Genomic DNA, 18,462 nt, shown 5'->3' on the forward strand with positions numbered 1-18,462 from the left:
CAACTACAAAATAAAATTAAGATAGAACATAATGCCCTACAATAAGAGAGTACAAACTAATAATGCAAGTACATCCGAATTAAACGGTAGAATTGTAATAAAACTACATGAAGGCATCATCGTCATCCTCCATCGATGCAGAACTCTTGCCCTTCGAGGATGTAGAACTCTTACCCTTGGACGATGCAGAACTCTTGCTCTTCGAGGATGCAGTACTCTTGCCCTTAGACAATGCAGAACTCTTGCACTTTGATGATGCAGCACCCGGAAGCGGCGGCATGAAGATATCATCTTCATCCTCGCTCTCCTCAGTCCATAAAAATGGATGATTTTCTGCAGTCCTTCTGAAAGTTTCACTCTTAGACTCCACTACATTCTTCCACCTTGCACGCAACCTAAGAAGTTCTTTACGTACCTTCTCATAGGTCCTTTCAGGCCACCCAGACCTACGTAATTGGTGAGCCAACTCATTCATTATGATGTCACTACCGATGAGTTCGTCCCATGGAACTATCCTATTGTCCATCCTGAAATCGGTAGCTAGCCTCAGAAGAGTCCTGCTCATCCCAGTGTGAAAACTACGATCGAAAGGATAATGGGACATCTCGACTACACTACACTCGAATGCTTATCCACCTCCGTCTGAAGGGGGTTTTATAGGTAGAGAGGAGAAAATGGCGGGAAAGAACGAGTGCAGTATGGCGGGAAAGGGTTGGCGGGAACATATGGCGGGAAACGAGTGGCGGGAAGATATGGCGGGAAGGGGTTGGCGGCAAACGGGTGGCGGAACATATGGAGGGAAAGCGTTTGCGGGAAAATATTGAGGGGAAAGCGTTGCCTGAAAATATATTTTTTTCAATGTCTAAGACGGGCAATGGTTGCACAGTATTCATCAGCCAAAATATTAAAAAAAATCATTTCGGCCTAACATAAGCAAAATAGTGGAGCGGGATAGTATGGCGGGAGATATAGGCGGGAAAAATTGTTCCTGACTGGTGCATTTTTATTTTTCACCTTAGCTCCAATATGGATGTGCTTGCGAATGCAATTAAGCGTCAAAATAGTTCCAATAAATATCCGTCGCCAGTACTATATGAACCTCGTCAACCTATTATCACATTAACAACAATATTACACACGGATTTTTCTTCCTGCTAACAAAAGTATGAAAATAGCACTTCCATGTATGTGTTCATCACCTCAAAATGGGACAGCGAAAATGGAAACACAATTTCTTCAATCACGTCTTCTCCTCCTTGTTTGCTACTAAGATGAATTATTTTACCTAATTACATACATCATTAAGTACATTAGCACCTAATCTTAACATATAAAATTTAGATTATTGCGATTTAACAAAGTAGACCTACGGTTTCCTAACTATAGACTTATTAATAAACATACCATATAAAATAACATACCACATGAAATAACATACCGCATGCAATAAACAATTATAGTACAATTTTTTCTTAATTACCGTATTAAGATTTTCCGCATGTCAATACTAATGGACGCACCTAACATTGATGCAACATCTTCAACCTACTATTTCAAAAAATAGTTTAAATGCTACATCTCTCGTCTGAAATTATTTCTAACCTCTAAGCACTATCATCACATAGCTAATAACGAGCTAAAGGACGAACTAATTACCACCCTGCATGCACAAATAAATAAATGTATTGCAAAGCTCATACCTTGATCTTCAACTTCGTAGTTCACTTCGCTACACAAATCCTACTCCTGAAGCACTAAATGACTCCAAAAAATGATGAAATAATACCTACCACAACAGAGAACACATAGTTATGAACTAAACAAAAATAGTACAAACTGCATGCATGTGAACCAAACCAACAAAAATGGATAGATCTTACCTTCGCCTATCTTTTCTTCAACTTCAGCATATTCAAAATCCAAATCTAAATCACCCTAAATCACGAATGAAATGTGTAATGAGTTTTGCTTTCTCTCTGTTCTTGCACGCAGAGAGTAGAAGAGGAGGGCAGAGTGTGCTTGCGCACGGAGCATACGCATACTATATAAAGGAGAAGCATCCCTGTAGTGTCGGCACAACAGTTCCCGCCCGTGAAATTCGTCGTCCTCCGCGGGTGGGAATCAGCCCAGTTTGCAACAGCGTGAAATTCGTCGTCATTACGCGCGTGGGAATGAGGGAAGTTTTCGTCGGAATCAGCGCCAGGAATAATCTGCAACAGGACCGGCTGTCGGGCCGAATGCAGCACGGCCGCCTCACCCGGTGGCGGCCGGGCCCACTGTCTCGTCGCGCGTGCAGCTGGCCTGTCGGCCTGGGCGCGGCATGGGCACGAGAGGCCGCCTCGCCCGGTGGCGGCAGGGCCCACCTGGCCTCGCCCGTTACGTCGCGGCGCGGTGCACTGCAGGAAATCCGTTCTAGCTGGGTGGCCGCCTCCGGCGGTGGCGGCTGGGCCCGCCGCCACCTGGCGTGGCGGCAGGTGCCACGTGTCGCCTGCCGCGCCTGCCGCCACCGCTGAGGGGGTTCTTTTTGTCAAATTGATCCAGAGGTAGTTTTTTTTGGCAATTCATCTCGGCAGGGGGTCTTTTTGGACAAAAAATCGATCATCAACCGCTGGCACACTGGACAATGGGCATTAATTAGGATTCGCAAATACCTGGTAAGTAAGAAAACAATGATGAAGAAGAAACTTGAGCATCCAGGGGCTAACCTGTTAACCTCAACGTTGGCGGCATTAGGGAGTACAACCTCTGGATTGCCGACGGCAGTAGTAGCAGCACCGAGCTCTGGCTTACTTGGGGAATTATCCATCGCAAAGCTATAATATGCATGGGATAGATCATAGAATAAGTAAATCAAGCAACAGGAACAAATAAGAGCAAAAAGAAATCAAGGACACTTTGCGATAGGTAGATAACCTAGACAAGCCCGTGACGGAGACCAAAAGCTGGATGTTGCAGAGCGAAGAGAGGAACACCAGTGTTGTAGCAGCTAATGCGCTAGGGCTCCGTGGTCTCATGAAACCTTGCAAGGTTAGGGGTTCAGCTGGGTTGAGAAATGTGGAACATGGAGATTTATACAGAAAATCAAGGCAAATTGTAAACACATTTAAATGCATTTTCTAGTAGTACCAAATAAAGCACTTTATTTAGCACATTTAATACCGGTGGCATATATGTTCTAAATGCTCCTCATTCACACCGGGTGCTAGCTAGGCCATTTAATACAATATATAATTTTCATACTCCATGTAGCGATGGAACCTGTTATATCTTCTTACAAAGATCGCATGGTGGAGATGACTGGCGTTTTGGTGGCCGAGCTACCTGAAGGCCGAAATCTGTGCCATCCACTATAGCATTGCGATGTGTACTGATTTGTTTTATGTGGATATATGCTGGCTATTAAATTGCAATACAATGGTCCCATGGGCGGTTTTTTTTAGGGGTGATAAACAACTTTATTCATCAAAAACCACATGAAGTGGGATCCGGTTCCGGTTATGAGGAACGCCAAACCAAACGTGGCGACCGGGACCTCTAGAAATGGAAAATTTTGCTAAACTATGTGCTTCATAATTCGCAGCACGACACTCAGAAGTCAATTTACACTGGACATTAGCATTTCTAAAGTGAATCTCGCTGATAATTGCTCCATATCTTCCTCTAGCATTGTGGCCAATGTCTGCCACAACCTGTTTGCAGTCTGATGCTATGACTAAGTTGTGGATATTCAGGTCTTCCGCCAAGCACAACGCCTCACGGCATGCTATCGCTTGCAAAGACGCAGGGTCAGTGACACCCTCCAAAACCAACGCCGAGGCCCCAATATAATTCCCCGCCTCATCTCTACATACTGCAGCAGCTGATCCTCCTCTTCTGGCTCGAACAGCGGCATCAACATGTATTTTGTAATATCCGGGAGGTGGTTTCTTCAGGTTCTTTCTTTGTTGCTGAACTGGAATCACAGCCTGTCGGGGGCGTCGGTTTGCATCGTTGATAACGCCAAGTTCTGCAATAAAACTTGTGATGAAGGAATGTGTCTGATGGGGGCTTTGGAAGATCCCCTCATGAATAGCTTTACGGCGGGCATGCCATATTGACCACGCCGTGACCGCCAACAAGGCAAAATTCTCATGCGACAGGCTCTCGATCAGAGCGAGCAGCCAGTTTTTTGCATTAGGCTCTGTAGTCGCTACGATTTTATGCATCACTTCCTCATCTCCTAGCGCCCATACACTCCGCGATACGGTGCACTCCAATAGCGAATGTCGCCACGAGTCATGTATCCCACAAAACCCGCACCTGCTGGAATCAGCCATATGACGGTGGGCTCGTACATCATTTGTTGGCAGCGACTGTTTCGATAATCTCCACAAAAACATTCTGACCTTCCCTGGGACTGCAGTATTCCACATTGTTTTCCACGCTCCTGACTCTGCCCTAGCATTGGACGGGCCTGCCGATCCCTCGAGCCACGCCTCTCTGCGCTGTCTGGTTGCGATGATCATCTTATAAGCGCTGTCTGGTTGCGATGATCATCTTATAAGCTGACCTGACCGAAAAAGTGCCATGTTTTTCATAGTGCCAAGCCCAAAAGTCTGACATGTTTCGAGTGCATAGAGGGATTCCCAATATAATGTCAGCATCCATCGGCATAAACGTGGCCTGCACCAGTTGCCTATTCTAGGATGCCGTAGCAGGAGATATAAGCTCAGAAACCATTGTTGAGCGGTTTTGTGTTAGGCAGTCATATGGCCCAAGCATTTCATCCCTTGGGAGCCAATTGTGTCCCCGGATGTTGGTCGAAGCTCCATTACCAATGCGTTTGCTTAGCCCCTGCAGTCATGAGCGGCTGCGGTGCTGCGATTGTACATGGGCCTCGGGTACACAGCGCTATGCATGCATGTCATGTGCCTGCTGGGCTGTTTTCAAACTTGGACATGTAGCTCGCGGTAGGTTTGGCTGGTGGGAAATTTAATATTTGTATTATGAACATGTGACGCTACAGATAGATTTACTTTCACGCAGTGCAAAACTTTTTTTTGCCTGGTGAGACCATTCATCACCTTCGCGTCGTAGCTGGGTGAGCGACGGTTCGCCATGGATGGCCTGAAGTTCTTTGAGGAGGCGGAGTTAGGGCAAATATTGCGGAGTCTCGCAATTTATGTTTCCTCTTGTAATGCTTTCGGACAAAAAATGTGTTTAGCTTGTATTTGCCACCGGATTTTTCTGCCATTTCTTTGTCTGGTTTGTCTGCATCTTGTTGTTGGATCTGATTCTGATAAGATGATAATCTGGGATGTGTTGCAGTTTAGTTCCTAGGGTGGATGCCGCTGACATTTTGGAGTCTGAAATAGCTGTTATGGAGTCTGTTGTTGCTTTTATCCACGAATCTCGGTCGTCCTATGTTGATATCCAGGATCAAGAGATATAGATTCATGAACCTCTCCAGAACATCCTTTTTTTGTTTGAATGGTTCAAAAAACTAGCCGAATTATGGATAATTCAAGTTATTCTTGTTACTCGGAATAACATTTGCCCTCGTCTTTTACGCAGGCATCATGCACATGCTTTCCCCATTATTTTTGTATCACATTTTAATATATTTAATATATATTCTTTTTTTGAAAAAGGGTCTCCCCACTTTAGATTATAAAGCAACGACCAACCGATACAACGAGTTTGATGAGGCCGTAGCACAAACGAGCCCAAAAGAAAAAGGAGAAAAAGAAAAAAGAAAAAAGAAACAAATGTCGGCGCTGGCAACTCAACTAAGCGAAGATGGCCGACACCCGCTGCACCCTCCGGAGAAGTACCACCACTCGCCAAGCACTTCGAAGCCTCGCGTACCAAGCAACACCTTCATGAAGGAATGCGACGACGACGCTGCTGCTGCCCGATCAAGTCCTAGGGTTTCCCCCGGTACATGGATGGCAATGAGGAAGGGGTATCACCGACGCCTCTCAGGAGAGTCCGGCAACGCCCACGGGCGCAGCGGCGCCGTTAGCGAACGAGCCGCCAGAAATTTCTCCCGCCCCGAAACCCCCACCCCCACCCAGACAATCGCAAGCGCGCCGCCCAACATACCGCCCACCAGCCTGTGCCACCACGGACACCGCACCATCTTTACTGTCTCATTGAGGCCACCAACACGAGACTTGGAGGTAGGACGAGGAGACACCGGACTCGATGATAACCACAACGCAGCCGAAAGGAGGAAACCACCTCCACCACCGCGCGGAGCCGACCGAACATAGCAACAGGGACCTGCCAGGCCGCCACCGGCCCAACCGGACCCCAACGAGTCCGGTAGTCCATGCAGCCACGCTGCAGCATGCCGGCTGCTGGAGCCATCACCACCGCAGCCACGGCCGCCTAGCCTCACCACCAGGGAGCAACGCCGTCGCGCCCCGACCCATAGGCCCGCCCTAGCCCAGATGGGACCCGAAAGGGCCTAGATCTGGGCCGAGCGGGCGCCGCCGGCCAGCTGCCCACCGCACCGCCCCGCAGCCAACGGCCACGCCGCCGCGTCGAGAGCACCTGAGGCCCGCAGAGCACCGCCGCCGGGCCCCACCACCGCCGGGTAGGAGGGAGCCCCGACTCCCCCTGCAGGCGCACAGGGAAGGGACATCCGCCGGCGCCGGCGCCACCCGGGCACGCCGATGGCCGCTGCCGGCGGCAGCCAAGGGAGAAGGAGAGGAAGGGGGTCGAGACGGGGAGGAGGGCAGGGGCGCTCCGCCGCCTCGGGGGGCGATGGGAGCGCAGGGGAAGGGGAAGGATGAAGGGAGAGAGGGAGGCGGCCGGGGGACGCGCGCGCCGGCTGCCGGCGCTGGCGGAAGGGGACGAGGGAGGCCGGCGGCAGCAAGAAGGAACCCTAGCTCGGGGACGGGTCACTTGTCTATATATATAGACACACACACACATACATACATATATATTTTTTTTGGTTTGATGGGTTAAGAAATGCCTTCAAATTGTTTGACTTTCATTTCATATTAGCGATTTATTTGAAAAACAATCGCCCCTAGTAGTAAGAATTCTCGTATCAACTGAACGACACATCCTCGTTATGTTCTTCGATATCATATCATCACTGCCTCTCAGGACAATGCCATGCCAACGAGTGTACTAATCGGTGTTTTCCAGAGCTGAAAACCCAAGAAACTCTCATAGCTAAAAAAAACAATTATCGGAAACTCGCCAGAAACAAAATAAATCACGCATACAAAATGATATATTTTTCTATTTTTTGTACCAAAGGTCGCAATCCGTATTACTATCATCACTGCCTCTCATTTCTTAAACCAGCCACACTTGATATCTAGTATTTCTTAATCAGCACAGATAAGATGCATTCTAGTATTTTATAATGACATTTTTCAAAAAGGATGTAAAAGGAATAAAGCCCTACCTGATGCCATCCTATTATATTTATTTTTATAAATCGTTTACATGTATCAGCTAACTCATTGATTTTATTTTATTTTGTTTATGTCAAGCACCATGTTATATTGTTCAGAGATTTGCACTCGTATCTTCAAACTAGCTGTGCATGAGCATCAACGCGGGGGCTAACAATACAAGCACGCCAAAAAAATACAAGAGAAAATAAAAGAAAAAATGCCGACAACGCCGGATCAACGAAAACTACGGCACCCCGCGTCCGTTGCGCCCACTGAAGATAACCACCACGCTCCAAAGCCACAGAGTTGCCGTGTACCAAGCACCACCTTCAAGAAGGAATGCGACGATGACGACGCTGCTGCCCGGACGAATCCTAGGATTTCTCCCGGTACACGGAGGGTAGAGGGGGGAGAGGGTCACCCGACGCCCTTCAACAAGGTTGGCGGCGCCCGCAGGCATCGCTGCGTTGGTGCCGGCAAGACCCGACATGGATTTCTCCCAGCCCCTCGCGCCCGCCACCCAGGACCAACCTTCGGCTCCACCACACCCGCCGCCAACCAACATGCGCCAACACAGTCACGAGGACACCACCGTCGTCTCATCACGGCCAACAAAGCGAGGCCGGCCGGATCCAAACAAGACACCCGTAGACAAGGACCGGCAGCACCGCAGCCACGAGGGAGGGAACAACCTCCACCGGCTTAGGCGGTAGCAGACCGGGCATAGCAGCAGAGGCACACCAAACCAAATGTCCGGCCGGGCCCAGAACGGGCCCGTGAAGCTCCGCCGCCATGCTGCAGCAGTCGCGTCACAACAGCCGCCGTCCCTGTTGTGAGGAGCTCGCTAGATTCACAGGAGAACAACCCACCGCGCCCCCAACAGGCCCACCCCGACCCAGATCGGGCCCGTAGGGCCTAGATCCGGGCGCCGCCGGGCGCCGGTAGCCATGGGCCGTCACCGCCACCAAGGGGCAACGCCTCCGCACCACTGCCGTCCAGATCAGCGCCGGAACGCCGCCGACCGAAGGGCTCCGCCGCCAGGACAACTCGCCCGAGCCGGGGTCCAGCGCCAGGGGAAGAATGGGGGCCGCCACCGCCGGACTGCGGGGCGCCGCGCGGGCAACGGCCGGCCGCGCCCGCTGGCGACAGCGGCGAGGGGGAAGGGGGGCGGCGACTCGCTGTGTGTGTGGGTGGGGTGGGGGGTGGGGGTTGTTTCTTAGCATGCGTGGGCTCACCGGCCTGAACCCTTTTCATCCTTGTTGCGCTAAAAATACTGCTTTGATGCATGCCGCAGTCGTACACATAATGGGTCTCTATCATGATAGTACATGGGTGGCCGGTGATGGCAAGTGTGCCCGTACTGCTGTGCCGACTCGTGTACGTGAGCTAACGCTGTTTATTTGCCAGCAAATATGGGCACTGTGCAACGGCCAAAACTGAAAATGCGGTAGCTTACCCGCTTGGCGCTGATCATGAAGAGTACGGAGGGGAGAACGAGAGCATGATTAATAGTATATTCAAACTGTTGACTATATGGTGTTGTCATCGAAAATTGGTAGGCGCTCCCGAGAACGCGCACTCCTGGTATCGGTTCGCGTTGAATCTGCTGTGGGGATGTGGGCTGTTAGATATTTATATGTTTTATACGTCGTACATGGACGGCATACTAGAGGTACGAATTGGCATACGTACATAACAGAAGCTGCCTCAGACGGTAGTATGTTTATGACGGCGGGTTTGGTTATGTACCAATGTGTACCAGAGGTATAGGAACAGACGGAGGGCGGACGGGTCACGGTGTTTGTGTCTTCCGTTAGCGTCACGGGGTGGGAAGTGATGCTTGTGAGGTGCAACAGAGTTATTTATTACCCCAGCGACCCAGCCACCGCGCACCTATCTGCTCATTTGCCACCGAAAAATCCAGAGGAGGAACTGCAGGTAGAGCTCATGGAGAACGCCAACCAAGTCCCAGATCCGGTGGCCCTGCCTAGAGTCGCCTGCCCGGATTGCGGGAGGATAGTGGTGACGTTCGTGGCGAGGCGTGGTCAATTCGCGGGGGAGCATTTCTACAAGTGCCGCAATCACAATGTGAGTTGGTTTTGGATCGATAAGTGCTGGGAGCTGGTTCTTTTCTTGTTCACTGTTGATTTTTTCTGTTTGTTTGTTTAATCCATGCAGCCGGGCAGAGATGGTTGCGACTTCCACCGGTGGCAAGAAGCATACGCGGAACATCTGGCTTCGCTTGGACCGGCGGCACCTCCATTGGCACAAATCAATGCAGACGAGAACGAAATTGGGGGAGCAAATCAAGGTGGTCATCTGCAGGCGGCGGATGGCGAGGCCGGAAACCAGGGCGGAGGATCGGATGGGTCGCAGATGTCGGCTGCAGGCGGTGCTGGAGGATCTGTGCTTGATGCGGCGGCAAGCGGCGCTGGAGGATATGTGCTTGGTGCGGCGGTGGTTGGCCGGCGTCCGGCTACTGTCGCACTGGACCCCGCATCTATCAATCTGGTTGTTTCTGTGGGAAACATGGTCATTTGCATCGCCATCCTTGTACTGGTTGCAGCTTCAAGCATGATGCGTGTGTTTGATTAGCGATTAGGTGTGCTAATCTTAGCTGGGTATGGGTGCCCAGTAGAAGGCTTTATAATTAGCGGTAGCGGAGTTGCGTGTCAGGTCTATGTTTATGGCTTGGTCAGTTTTTGGGTGTGTGTTCGGGTTGGCTTGATCAGCTTTTGGTTGTATGTTCGGCTTGGACAGGCCAGTATTAATGAAATGTCAGTACTTAAGCTAATAAAATCAGTGTGGAAAAAAACAAATGGGTGATGAAGTAACTCCGATACGCATGTACAACACGTGGCTGGACACTGTCCCGGTGTCCATGCTACAATGCGGGGGTAAATGTGGTTGAATTCGCGTGTGTAGCATGGGACCGAGCGGACCGCGTCTTTTTGCTGAGCTACCTGTGATTCTCATCAATCACATTTTGCAGACGACAACGGTTGAAGCTGGCGCATCAGCAGGCGGCACCAAGAGAGACGCAGATCTGGTCTCACCAAGCGATCCTGGAGGAGCGGAGGGCGGAGTTCTTGGTGTGCTTGTTGGCGGGCTTGCTCTAAGCTGGACTGGTAAGTGTGGTTTGAATCTTGATACATTTTAGATCTAGCGAATGTCTGCATTTTGGAGGCGAGATTTAGTCTCCTTTTTTTTCGGGCACTTAGATGGATGAAGAGGACGAAAATCATGGACCCGAAGGTGGAAGGCAGATGGGAGGAGAAGATCCGTTCGATGGTGTTGAGTGGTCATCAGAAGCTTCAGAGGATCAGCCAGTGTTGACTTCACGGCTATCAGTCAAGCATGTTGTCGAGGTTATCCAAAAGTTTGACGATTACAAGAGGTGGCTTGTATCCGAGATTGGTTTTGAGGGGATGCTGAAACTGCCATTGTTGCAAAAGATAGATCTGAGGATGAGTGCGTGGGTTATGAGGAAGGTGGAGGTGAAATCGCGTGTAATTTCTATTGATAAAGACCGTTTGATTTTGTTCACAGCAGAGGATTTTCATAAAAAATTGGTGTTCCTTGTGGCAATCGGGCTATTCGTGGAAGGGATGGTGAAATCAGGAGTGCAGGAATAGAGTTTATTAAGCAGACAATTGGAATGAATGGATCAGCTACTAATAATCTTAAGGTTGCAGAAGACTTCACAAACAGGGATATTTCAGAAGAGTCGAGCAAGCTTGAGAAGGATTGTTTTCAGATATCGTTTGTTATTTTTGTCATCGGCTACCTTTTGTCACCTGGCATGAAGCATGAGTACAAGATGATAGACTTTTAGGGTGCTGTGGCGAATCAAGAGTTGATATCGCAATTCAATTGGTGTGAGTACGCTCTTCAGGATCTGATGGCAGCTGTGATGAAGTTGAAGGTGGAGTATAAGAACAAGGCGCAGATAGTTCACTTATTTGGATGCCATCTATTCTTCCAGGTATACTGCAAGATATGCTTTCCAAAAATCTAAGAATATGTTATTCTGCTGTCGTTGATCAATTTGTTTGTTGTATGAAAAGGTTTTCTTGCTGGACAACATTGATCTGGGGATTTTCAACATGGTGCATACTGTATTCCCTCGTATTCAGTGTTTTGATCAGAAAAGACTTAGGGAAATGATAGTGATGGCGCGTTGTGATCAGCGTGGTGTCGTAACTTATGTCCCTGGAGCGGTAAGGAGCTTGAATTTTCTATCTGTCTGTTGCAGATTAAGTTTTTTTATCAGTATATGTTTCTGAGTAGAGAGAAATGTATGTTTACAGGTGCGTCCTACAGATTCGGTGTGTTATACGCGTGTAGTTCTGGGGAGCCCACCATGTGGAGTTGCTACATCAATTCCATCATCATCGAAGCGACCAGTTGTTGGGTCCTTCGAGACACCAAAACGTGAAGCAATGGTGGGCGGTGTAAGCGCCAACAAAAGCCCAGCAACTTCCCTGGGTGATCCTATGGAGAATCGGTTTGTTGGTCTGAGTGATTTCAGCAAGCATCTTCGTCAGATTTGCAAAGATGATTCGGTATGGGTGGTTCATGTATTTTTTCTGTTTGAAATATATATGGATATGTGTATGTGTGTGGGTTTTACATGTGTGACAATTATACAGACGTCTAATGATGTGTGTGGTACAGGTCTTGGAGGAGTTGAGCCTTATGCTGAAACAACACAATGTGAAGTGTACACTGAGTACGACATTGCTGCGTAACCAATTGCAGTCTAATATGTTTTGCTTTGCTGAGAAAATGGTTGCATTTGTGAAGGACCAATGTAGATGCTGTGCAAAAAAAGGGTTGTCCAAGTGTATTACAATTTGTGAAACTGGTATTGCTCAATGATGTCTTCTTTCAGATGTCAATTTATGTTGTGATAAAACAATAGAAGCTATGTTTTCTGTTTGCTGTGTGGCGAATGCTAGTTTTGTTGTATATATTATATCAGAGCAGGTGGCGATCGTCGGAGAGGAGTGAGTGAAGTGGGACGCAGGCTCGAGATGTTTGATGATGAAGGTAGGAGCTAGTATTATGTATGTAGGCACAATTCATTTTTATGCCGGTGTTTGTGTCCTACATGTGCATGTGTAGTGAGAGTTGTTTTTCTCATTGGTCAGGTGCTAGCAATGCGAATGATGAGGCTAATGAGCAAAGAATAAAAAGGAGCCGAAATGTTATAAACGAAAGCAGAATGGGTGAGTGTTGGGAGCATATTTATTTCCTTAAAAAATATAGGTTGTGCAGACTACAGGATATTGGATACATATGTCATGGTAATGTTGTGGGTTACATTGTTAAAGATGAGGGTCCATCACACAATGTAGATGATGTTCCTGTGTACAACAATCCTGTAGTGGAGCATCAACCTATTGATGAGAAAAAATTCTTATTGGACAGACTTGCGATATATGCACAAAATATCGTCGAGATGGTTCAATCCCTTCATGAAAATGAGTCACAGGAGGCAAATGTTGTTTATTTTAGTTCAACTGAAGCAAAGCTACCAAAGCGTAGGTATGTTGCATCTGCAAGTTTTTGCGGTGATCCATGGACACGGGGGTGTCTCCCGCAGCCGCCTCCAATAGCATTGACGAGCAAGTTCAATTCATGGATAGCTGGAGGGAATGATTTTGACCGGGACAGGTAAATTGTCCTAGTTTTTTGAAGATCATGCTTTCTTTTGTTGCATATGGTACCATCCTGAAATCAGTGTTTGCTTTTTCATGTCACTGTCATGACGATTTTCTTTTCCACATAGTGTATGGTTCCTGCACATGGTTCCGAGACTTGTGAGGGTAAATGCTGGATGTGTCCAGCAGCAGATGTTGGGGATGAATGCTCTTGATCATGAGGTCGTTACTCTTGTGTTGCGGAGGTTTTATCAGCTTGACACTGCCGTGGAAGGAGCAAGCCCTTAGATGTTGTGGAGGGAAGTTCTTGTGCCAGATTTCTCGGTGAGTATATGTGTTTATTTGGTTTTTTCCCGGGTGGTATGGTTGATCTTTTTTTGGTTAATTAGAGTGATGTGTTTTCATGTTTGTATATGCCAATTTAGAATTCTGATTTTTTTTCCGCACAATAGACACATGTTCTTGCAGGGGAGAAAGTCCTGCATATCAAGGCTGTTCAGTGTCAGCTTGCAAACACGGTGCACGATATCACGGCTTGTAGGACGGTAAGGTGTTATGTTTTGCTGTAAGTTTGATGTGTCACATAAGACAGACAGATGCGGTTTCTAATAAGTCCCAAAACCAAACCATGCAGTTTTTTGTCCTTGTTATTCTTGATCAAGGTTGGGCTGCATATATGTGGGACATGCTGAGGAAGGAGATTCATGTCCTTGATCCTATGTGCCGCGAAGTTGAAGGTGCGGAGCAACGCCATATGATGCATCAGGAGGCAGTATCGCAGATTCACAATGTATTGTTCTGCTACTTGAATGAGTTTTTTGCAAAGTGGCATTGCACATCTGAAAGATGGAGATGGAAGTTTCCGAGGATTACTGCTGATGTTTTCAACAGGTATTCGAATGGTGGACAATCGAGTTTCTATGTTGGGGTTCAGGGATCAAGGTGTTATATGTTGGTAGTTATTGATTTATTTTTTTGTTTTGTTAATAGGGAGGAGTCTAGAATTTGTATGACCCATGCAATCAGGCAGTATGATGGGGACAAGATGAAGTGGCCACTCACCAAGGTAAATCTATTGTCTGCTTTTTTGTCATTATTTGGAAAAATGTATTTGTTTTCTATGTTTCAGTAGTTAGATGCTCGACTGCTGGTTGACCGTGAGAAATGCAGAAAAATATTGCAATCTTTCGGAAGTTGGTTGCATTTGAGGTCTTCCGTTTATGTGATGACCATGGGAAGTTCATTGCGGAGAGTGTTCTGCGCGTCGCATTTGATGAACCTGAGGGGTGATGCATATGAAATGGATGTATGGTCCGGATGCTTTTTAGCAGCATGCGAGGGGGTCGACTAAGTTGACATGGGGAGTGAAGAAAATGTGAGGACTTGCTGAAATAATGTATTCATTTATGTATGGCAGTTATGATGCATGTCGTATTAAGTACTAAGATCGGAACTTTTTTATAATGCCTTGTTAGAATCGGGCACCTCAACAGATGCTTAAATGTGATGGGAAAATGGATTGAAATTGCAAGGCTAACACAATCGGAATGGTCGATGATGGTTTATATTTGTGGTAGGAGTGGTTCCTTATTTCTCGTGGCCTCATTGTTAGTGTTGAAATGATTTTTTTCGAGATTATCCGGTGTGGGTACATATGGTGATGGAATTTCGAAGGTATAGTGTGAGCGTTGGTTGACAGTGGTAGCAAGAGTTGCATTAGGTGAGATGGAGGTGCATGGCGCCCCTCATCATTTTGATGATGGAAAATCATTTTTTGTTCGTAATTATTGTAGTGAGTGAGACAAATTAACTATTTCAGAAAGTGAGACAAATTTATTGGAAGTGAGTGTTAAATGCTTACGAAACAGGGGTATGAAACTCATTGAGACCAAAATTTGTATTGTTTGCACATATTCTTGAGGTGATAGAAAGTTTTCTTTGGTAGTGCATTGGAGTTCTTTTTTTGTTTGTCTCAGGTGGGTTTCCGTGGATTTTGACATGTTAGGAGAGGTGGGAGTAGACTGGATTTGATATGGGAGGAGTGTATTAGGAACAGTCCTGTAGGATTGGAGTATCGTCAAAGAATTAGATATGGACAGGGGTGTGTGGAAGCTTGCTATCCAGGCGACAGAGCCTTGAGTTGGTCGTGTGGAAGCTTGCTATCCAGGCGACAGAGCCTTGAGTTGGTCGCGAGATCCTATGAGTTTCACATGTAGACTACCGCAATTTGTTTCGGGTCTAAAAGCTTTGTTGTTCTTTGTTGTTGTTAGGTGGGTTTAAGTGGAACGATGTGTATTTTGGTGTTTCTTTTTGCGCATTATCATAATGATGGCAATGTTTATCTTTGAATAAATGGTCAATTTTCGTTTGTTGAGGGTGGTTTGGATGATTGTTAGGGATGTGGCTTGTTTTGTTTGACATGAATTTATGTGTTCCTCTAGAAGTGTTGCATTAACCAAATAGTTGTTTTTCGTACGGGTTTGTACTACAGGGGAAGAAAAGCACTGGTGGTAATTCAATGGAAATGTGAAAAGGATTTGAATATTATGCTGCTTGAGTTGATGTGGGTTGTTTGTTATATGTGGTCATGCAGTCTGTGTTTCAGTGTACATTTTTGCAAGCATAAGAGAGCTTGTAGCAATGAGGCATTTGATTATTACATTGTAAAATGTGTTTAGCTGCAGTTGCTAAATTTTTAGAACTTGAGAATATAAGTCATACATTCAAGCTTATGATAAATGCAGGTCAAGCACACATTTGCAGTTAAACACGTGATGAGCTACTTGAGAGAATGCAAAGCGAGCACTAGTAGACTTAGGTCTGACATAATTGACATAACACAGTAATTGTCTAGGAAAGAGACCACAGAGAAGTGCATGACATAGGTGGGATAATAGTTTTTGCCATGCAACTTTGATTGAATTTAAACACATTAAGGTGTGCCATGCATATTGGTCACACTGACCAAGACCTATATGGTCTTCAGACTGAAGAAGGATGGCTGGATGCTAGCTCGGGTGTCTTGTGCACTTGTAGTAGTGGTACGGTGATTCCTTGTACTTGTAGGAAATAGAGGTTCATTGCATAGCGCGCCCGTAGATATCGCTCTGGATGTGTGCTATGTTGCCCTCTATGTGGAGAACTTCGTATGCCATATGCATCCTCATGTATGCAATTAAAGCCTGTACGCAGGACAAGTTATATGTTATGATTGTATGTCAGTATATCATCGTGAGTCGTAATTTCGAGATGTGATAACTTACTAGGGTTGGCTTTATCATCAGCTTGTCACCATCAAATTCCTTGATGTAATGGAGTACATAGAAGCCACTGTTAGATCTGCATCATTTTATAGGTAGCAAAGCATAAGTGACGGTTAAAGAATAAGCATTTGCTAAATTATTGAAAGACAACAACTTTTGGTGGATAAACTCACGTAGTGCAATTTTCATGCATGTTGTACTTGTATTTGCATGACCATGATGAAGTATGAAATTTCCACTCTGGATAACATCCGTTCAGGCAGTTGAACAGGCAGCGCAGAATGCGTTTGCTTATTTCTCCATGCTTTGCCTCCATTGTACCTTTGTGGGAGTTTGTCAACATGGGATCCATTACAAGCAGAGTTTTGGCCTTGATGTCTACCTCATAAAGGCACCATCCCCCATCGACAAGTAGTATAATCTGAAACTGTTTTTTTGTGAAAGAAGGGCAATTAAGTTAATTTTCCATACATTTTTTAAATGCACAAGGAATGGTAAAAGCAGGATAGAATGTTGATGGTTTTTTGGTCGACTTACTTTCTTGGAATACTGCATGTTGTATTTTAGGTTCTTCCTACTAAACATCCAGTATACTTGTTGCATTTGATCTGCCTTGCTACTGGAAAGGACCTGATCCTATAAAAATCATATATAGATGGACATCAAGCACAATTCAAGAGTTATTTCTGATGTTTTCAAGCATAAGGGTAATCCTTTTCTTTCATTTTTTGTGATTCAAGTTATGCATTTTTTGTACCGCAAATGTTTGATCTAATATTGTCCTGTATCGCGAACTTCCTTCTAGATAGAGCTTGCTTTCTTTCATGTGAAGAACTCGTACTGATACAGACATGCCATCACTCTTGAGCCCTCATCCGACACCAAAGTTCTTCATTATGGAATGCCCAGTCAAAACCACAGAGTAGGGGTGAGGGTGTGAAACCATTTTCCTGCAGCAATACTGTATCATGTTTAGTTTGGAGAGGAAGAATCAAAAGTTTTATTGAAGATGATGTAAGGGGAATGGTCAGATGGGATTGATGACCTGCGAAGTTCACGTGAGTCCCACTTTTGTATTTCATCGTAGTAGTTGTACAGAACACAGGGATCGGGTTCATCTTTTGATATCCTTGCAAACACTGGAGTTGGAACTTCTGGTTCATTTCGATTTGATGCAACAACTGCTGCAGCAGCTAGCATGTCCCAGTTGTTGTTTCCGGCTGGGAATACAGGGTTGTGTAGCAATGCTGATAGGTATGCTTAAGAAGATAAATATGCAAGCTATGGAAGAGATTAACAAATCTTGAAATGATGGGGGCACATGGATGGTGGTACCTGACACTATGTCCATACTCCCGCTTGATAGCACATGGTATATGTTGGGATTATTGGAGCCTGCCGCAACTGCATTTTTAATATATGGGGTGGTGAGAGTTGTGAATTTAAAGTTTAAATGTAGCTGCTTGGAGTTTAGACTGCTTGATTTGTGTAAGCGTAGTTTCTTTCAAAAACTGAAGTGTTGTTTACCTGTTGCCAGCAAGTCCATGGCAGAGGAGTCAGGAGCTTGACTGGATGTTGGACTTGTATCCCATTTTGGACGTGTGACTGTTTTGGAAGTAACATATTATAGAAAATCAGGTAACAAAGAGTGCGGGACATAATCAGTGACACTATGAGTTGAAATATGTATAGTCTATATGTTTGCTGTGTGAGACATGATCATACCCGGAGGAGTATTTGAGTTTTGCAGAACAAAAGGAGTTGTACTTGATAAAACATGTGCCTTATTGGTTGTTGTACTTGTGGTACACTTGAATGGTTTGCCAGCTTTGCAGACAGGGAAATAAAAAGCTAATTATAATCTTTCTTAGTTCAGATTTTTCAGTTGTACTGGCTACTTTTAGTGATGGAATTGAATTTGTTTGAGTGTCACTAGAAGGCCAAAGTGTAGGTGCTGTCTGGCAACGTTGGTAAGCCATTAATGGACCTTTCATTCTATTTTGATTGGAGGACCATACATCTGAAATGAATCAAAGTACAGTGAACTACTATTAGGTAAAGACGCACACATTGCATGGGCTGATGTTATTTGACTGTTTACGAAGTACTTTGTACCTGCATGCTGATGACCCA

At 46.1% G+C, this 18,462-nt stretch overlaps 1 protein-coding gene and 1 long non-coding RNA gene across 16 annotated transcripts; one reads left to right on the plus strand and one right to left on the minus strand.

Annotated features, from left to right (window-relative positions):
- Positions 1 to 660: 660 nt before the first annotated feature.
- On the minus strand, positions 661 to 2,019 carry LOC123115871 (uncharacterized). Its single transcript, XR_006456787.1, has 4 exons — positions 1,881 to 2,019; positions 1,701 to 1,786; positions 1,200 to 1,285; positions 661 to 1,108 (listed from the first exon to the last, which is right to left on the minus strand). It is a non-coding gene; the product is annotated as an uncharacterized lncRNA (long non-coding RNA).
- A 7,231-nt stretch (positions 2,020 to 9,250) lies between these two features.
- Positions 9,251 to 18,192, plus strand: LOC123110892 (uncharacterized). 15 transcript variants are annotated; one of them, XR_006453791.1, is made up of 14 exons: positions 9,259 to 9,488; positions 9,579 to 10,528; positions 10,622 to 11,385; positions 11,468 to 11,620; positions 11,711 to 11,965; positions 12,078 to 12,452; positions 12,554 to 12,631; positions 12,834 to 13,079; positions 13,195 to 13,390; positions 13,519 to 13,611; positions 13,701 to 13,957; positions 14,057 to 14,132; positions 16,897 to 17,036; positions 17,135 to 18,192. XR_006453791.1 is itself a non-coding variant. In XM_044531527.1 (6 exons), exons 3-6 carry the CDS (start codon positions 11,302 to 11,304, stop codon positions 12,279 to 12,281), a joined length of 696 nt encoding a protein of 231 aa, XP_044387462.1. In that variant the 5' UTR covers positions 9,259 to 9,488; positions 9,579 to 10,528; positions 10,622 to 11,301; the 3' UTR covers positions 12,282 to 12,344. The 15 variants fall into 15 exon arrangements, 1 of the variants encoding a protein (XP_044387462.1); XR_006453793.1 differs by having other exon boundaries at positions 16,957 to 17,036; positions 17,867 to 18,192; XR_006453790.1 differs by having other exon boundaries at positions 16,985 to 17,036.
- The last annotated feature ends 270 nt before the right edge of the window (positions 18,193 to 18,462 follow it).

Source organism: Triticum aestivum, chromosome 5B (assembly GCF_018294505.1).
Source record: "Triticum aestivum cultivar Chinese Spring chromosome 5B, IWGSC CS RefSeq v2.1, whole genome shotgun sequence".
Classification (NCBI taxonomy): domain Eukaryota; kingdom Viridiplantae; phylum Streptophyta; class Magnoliopsida; order Poales; family Poaceae; genus Triticum; species Triticum aestivum.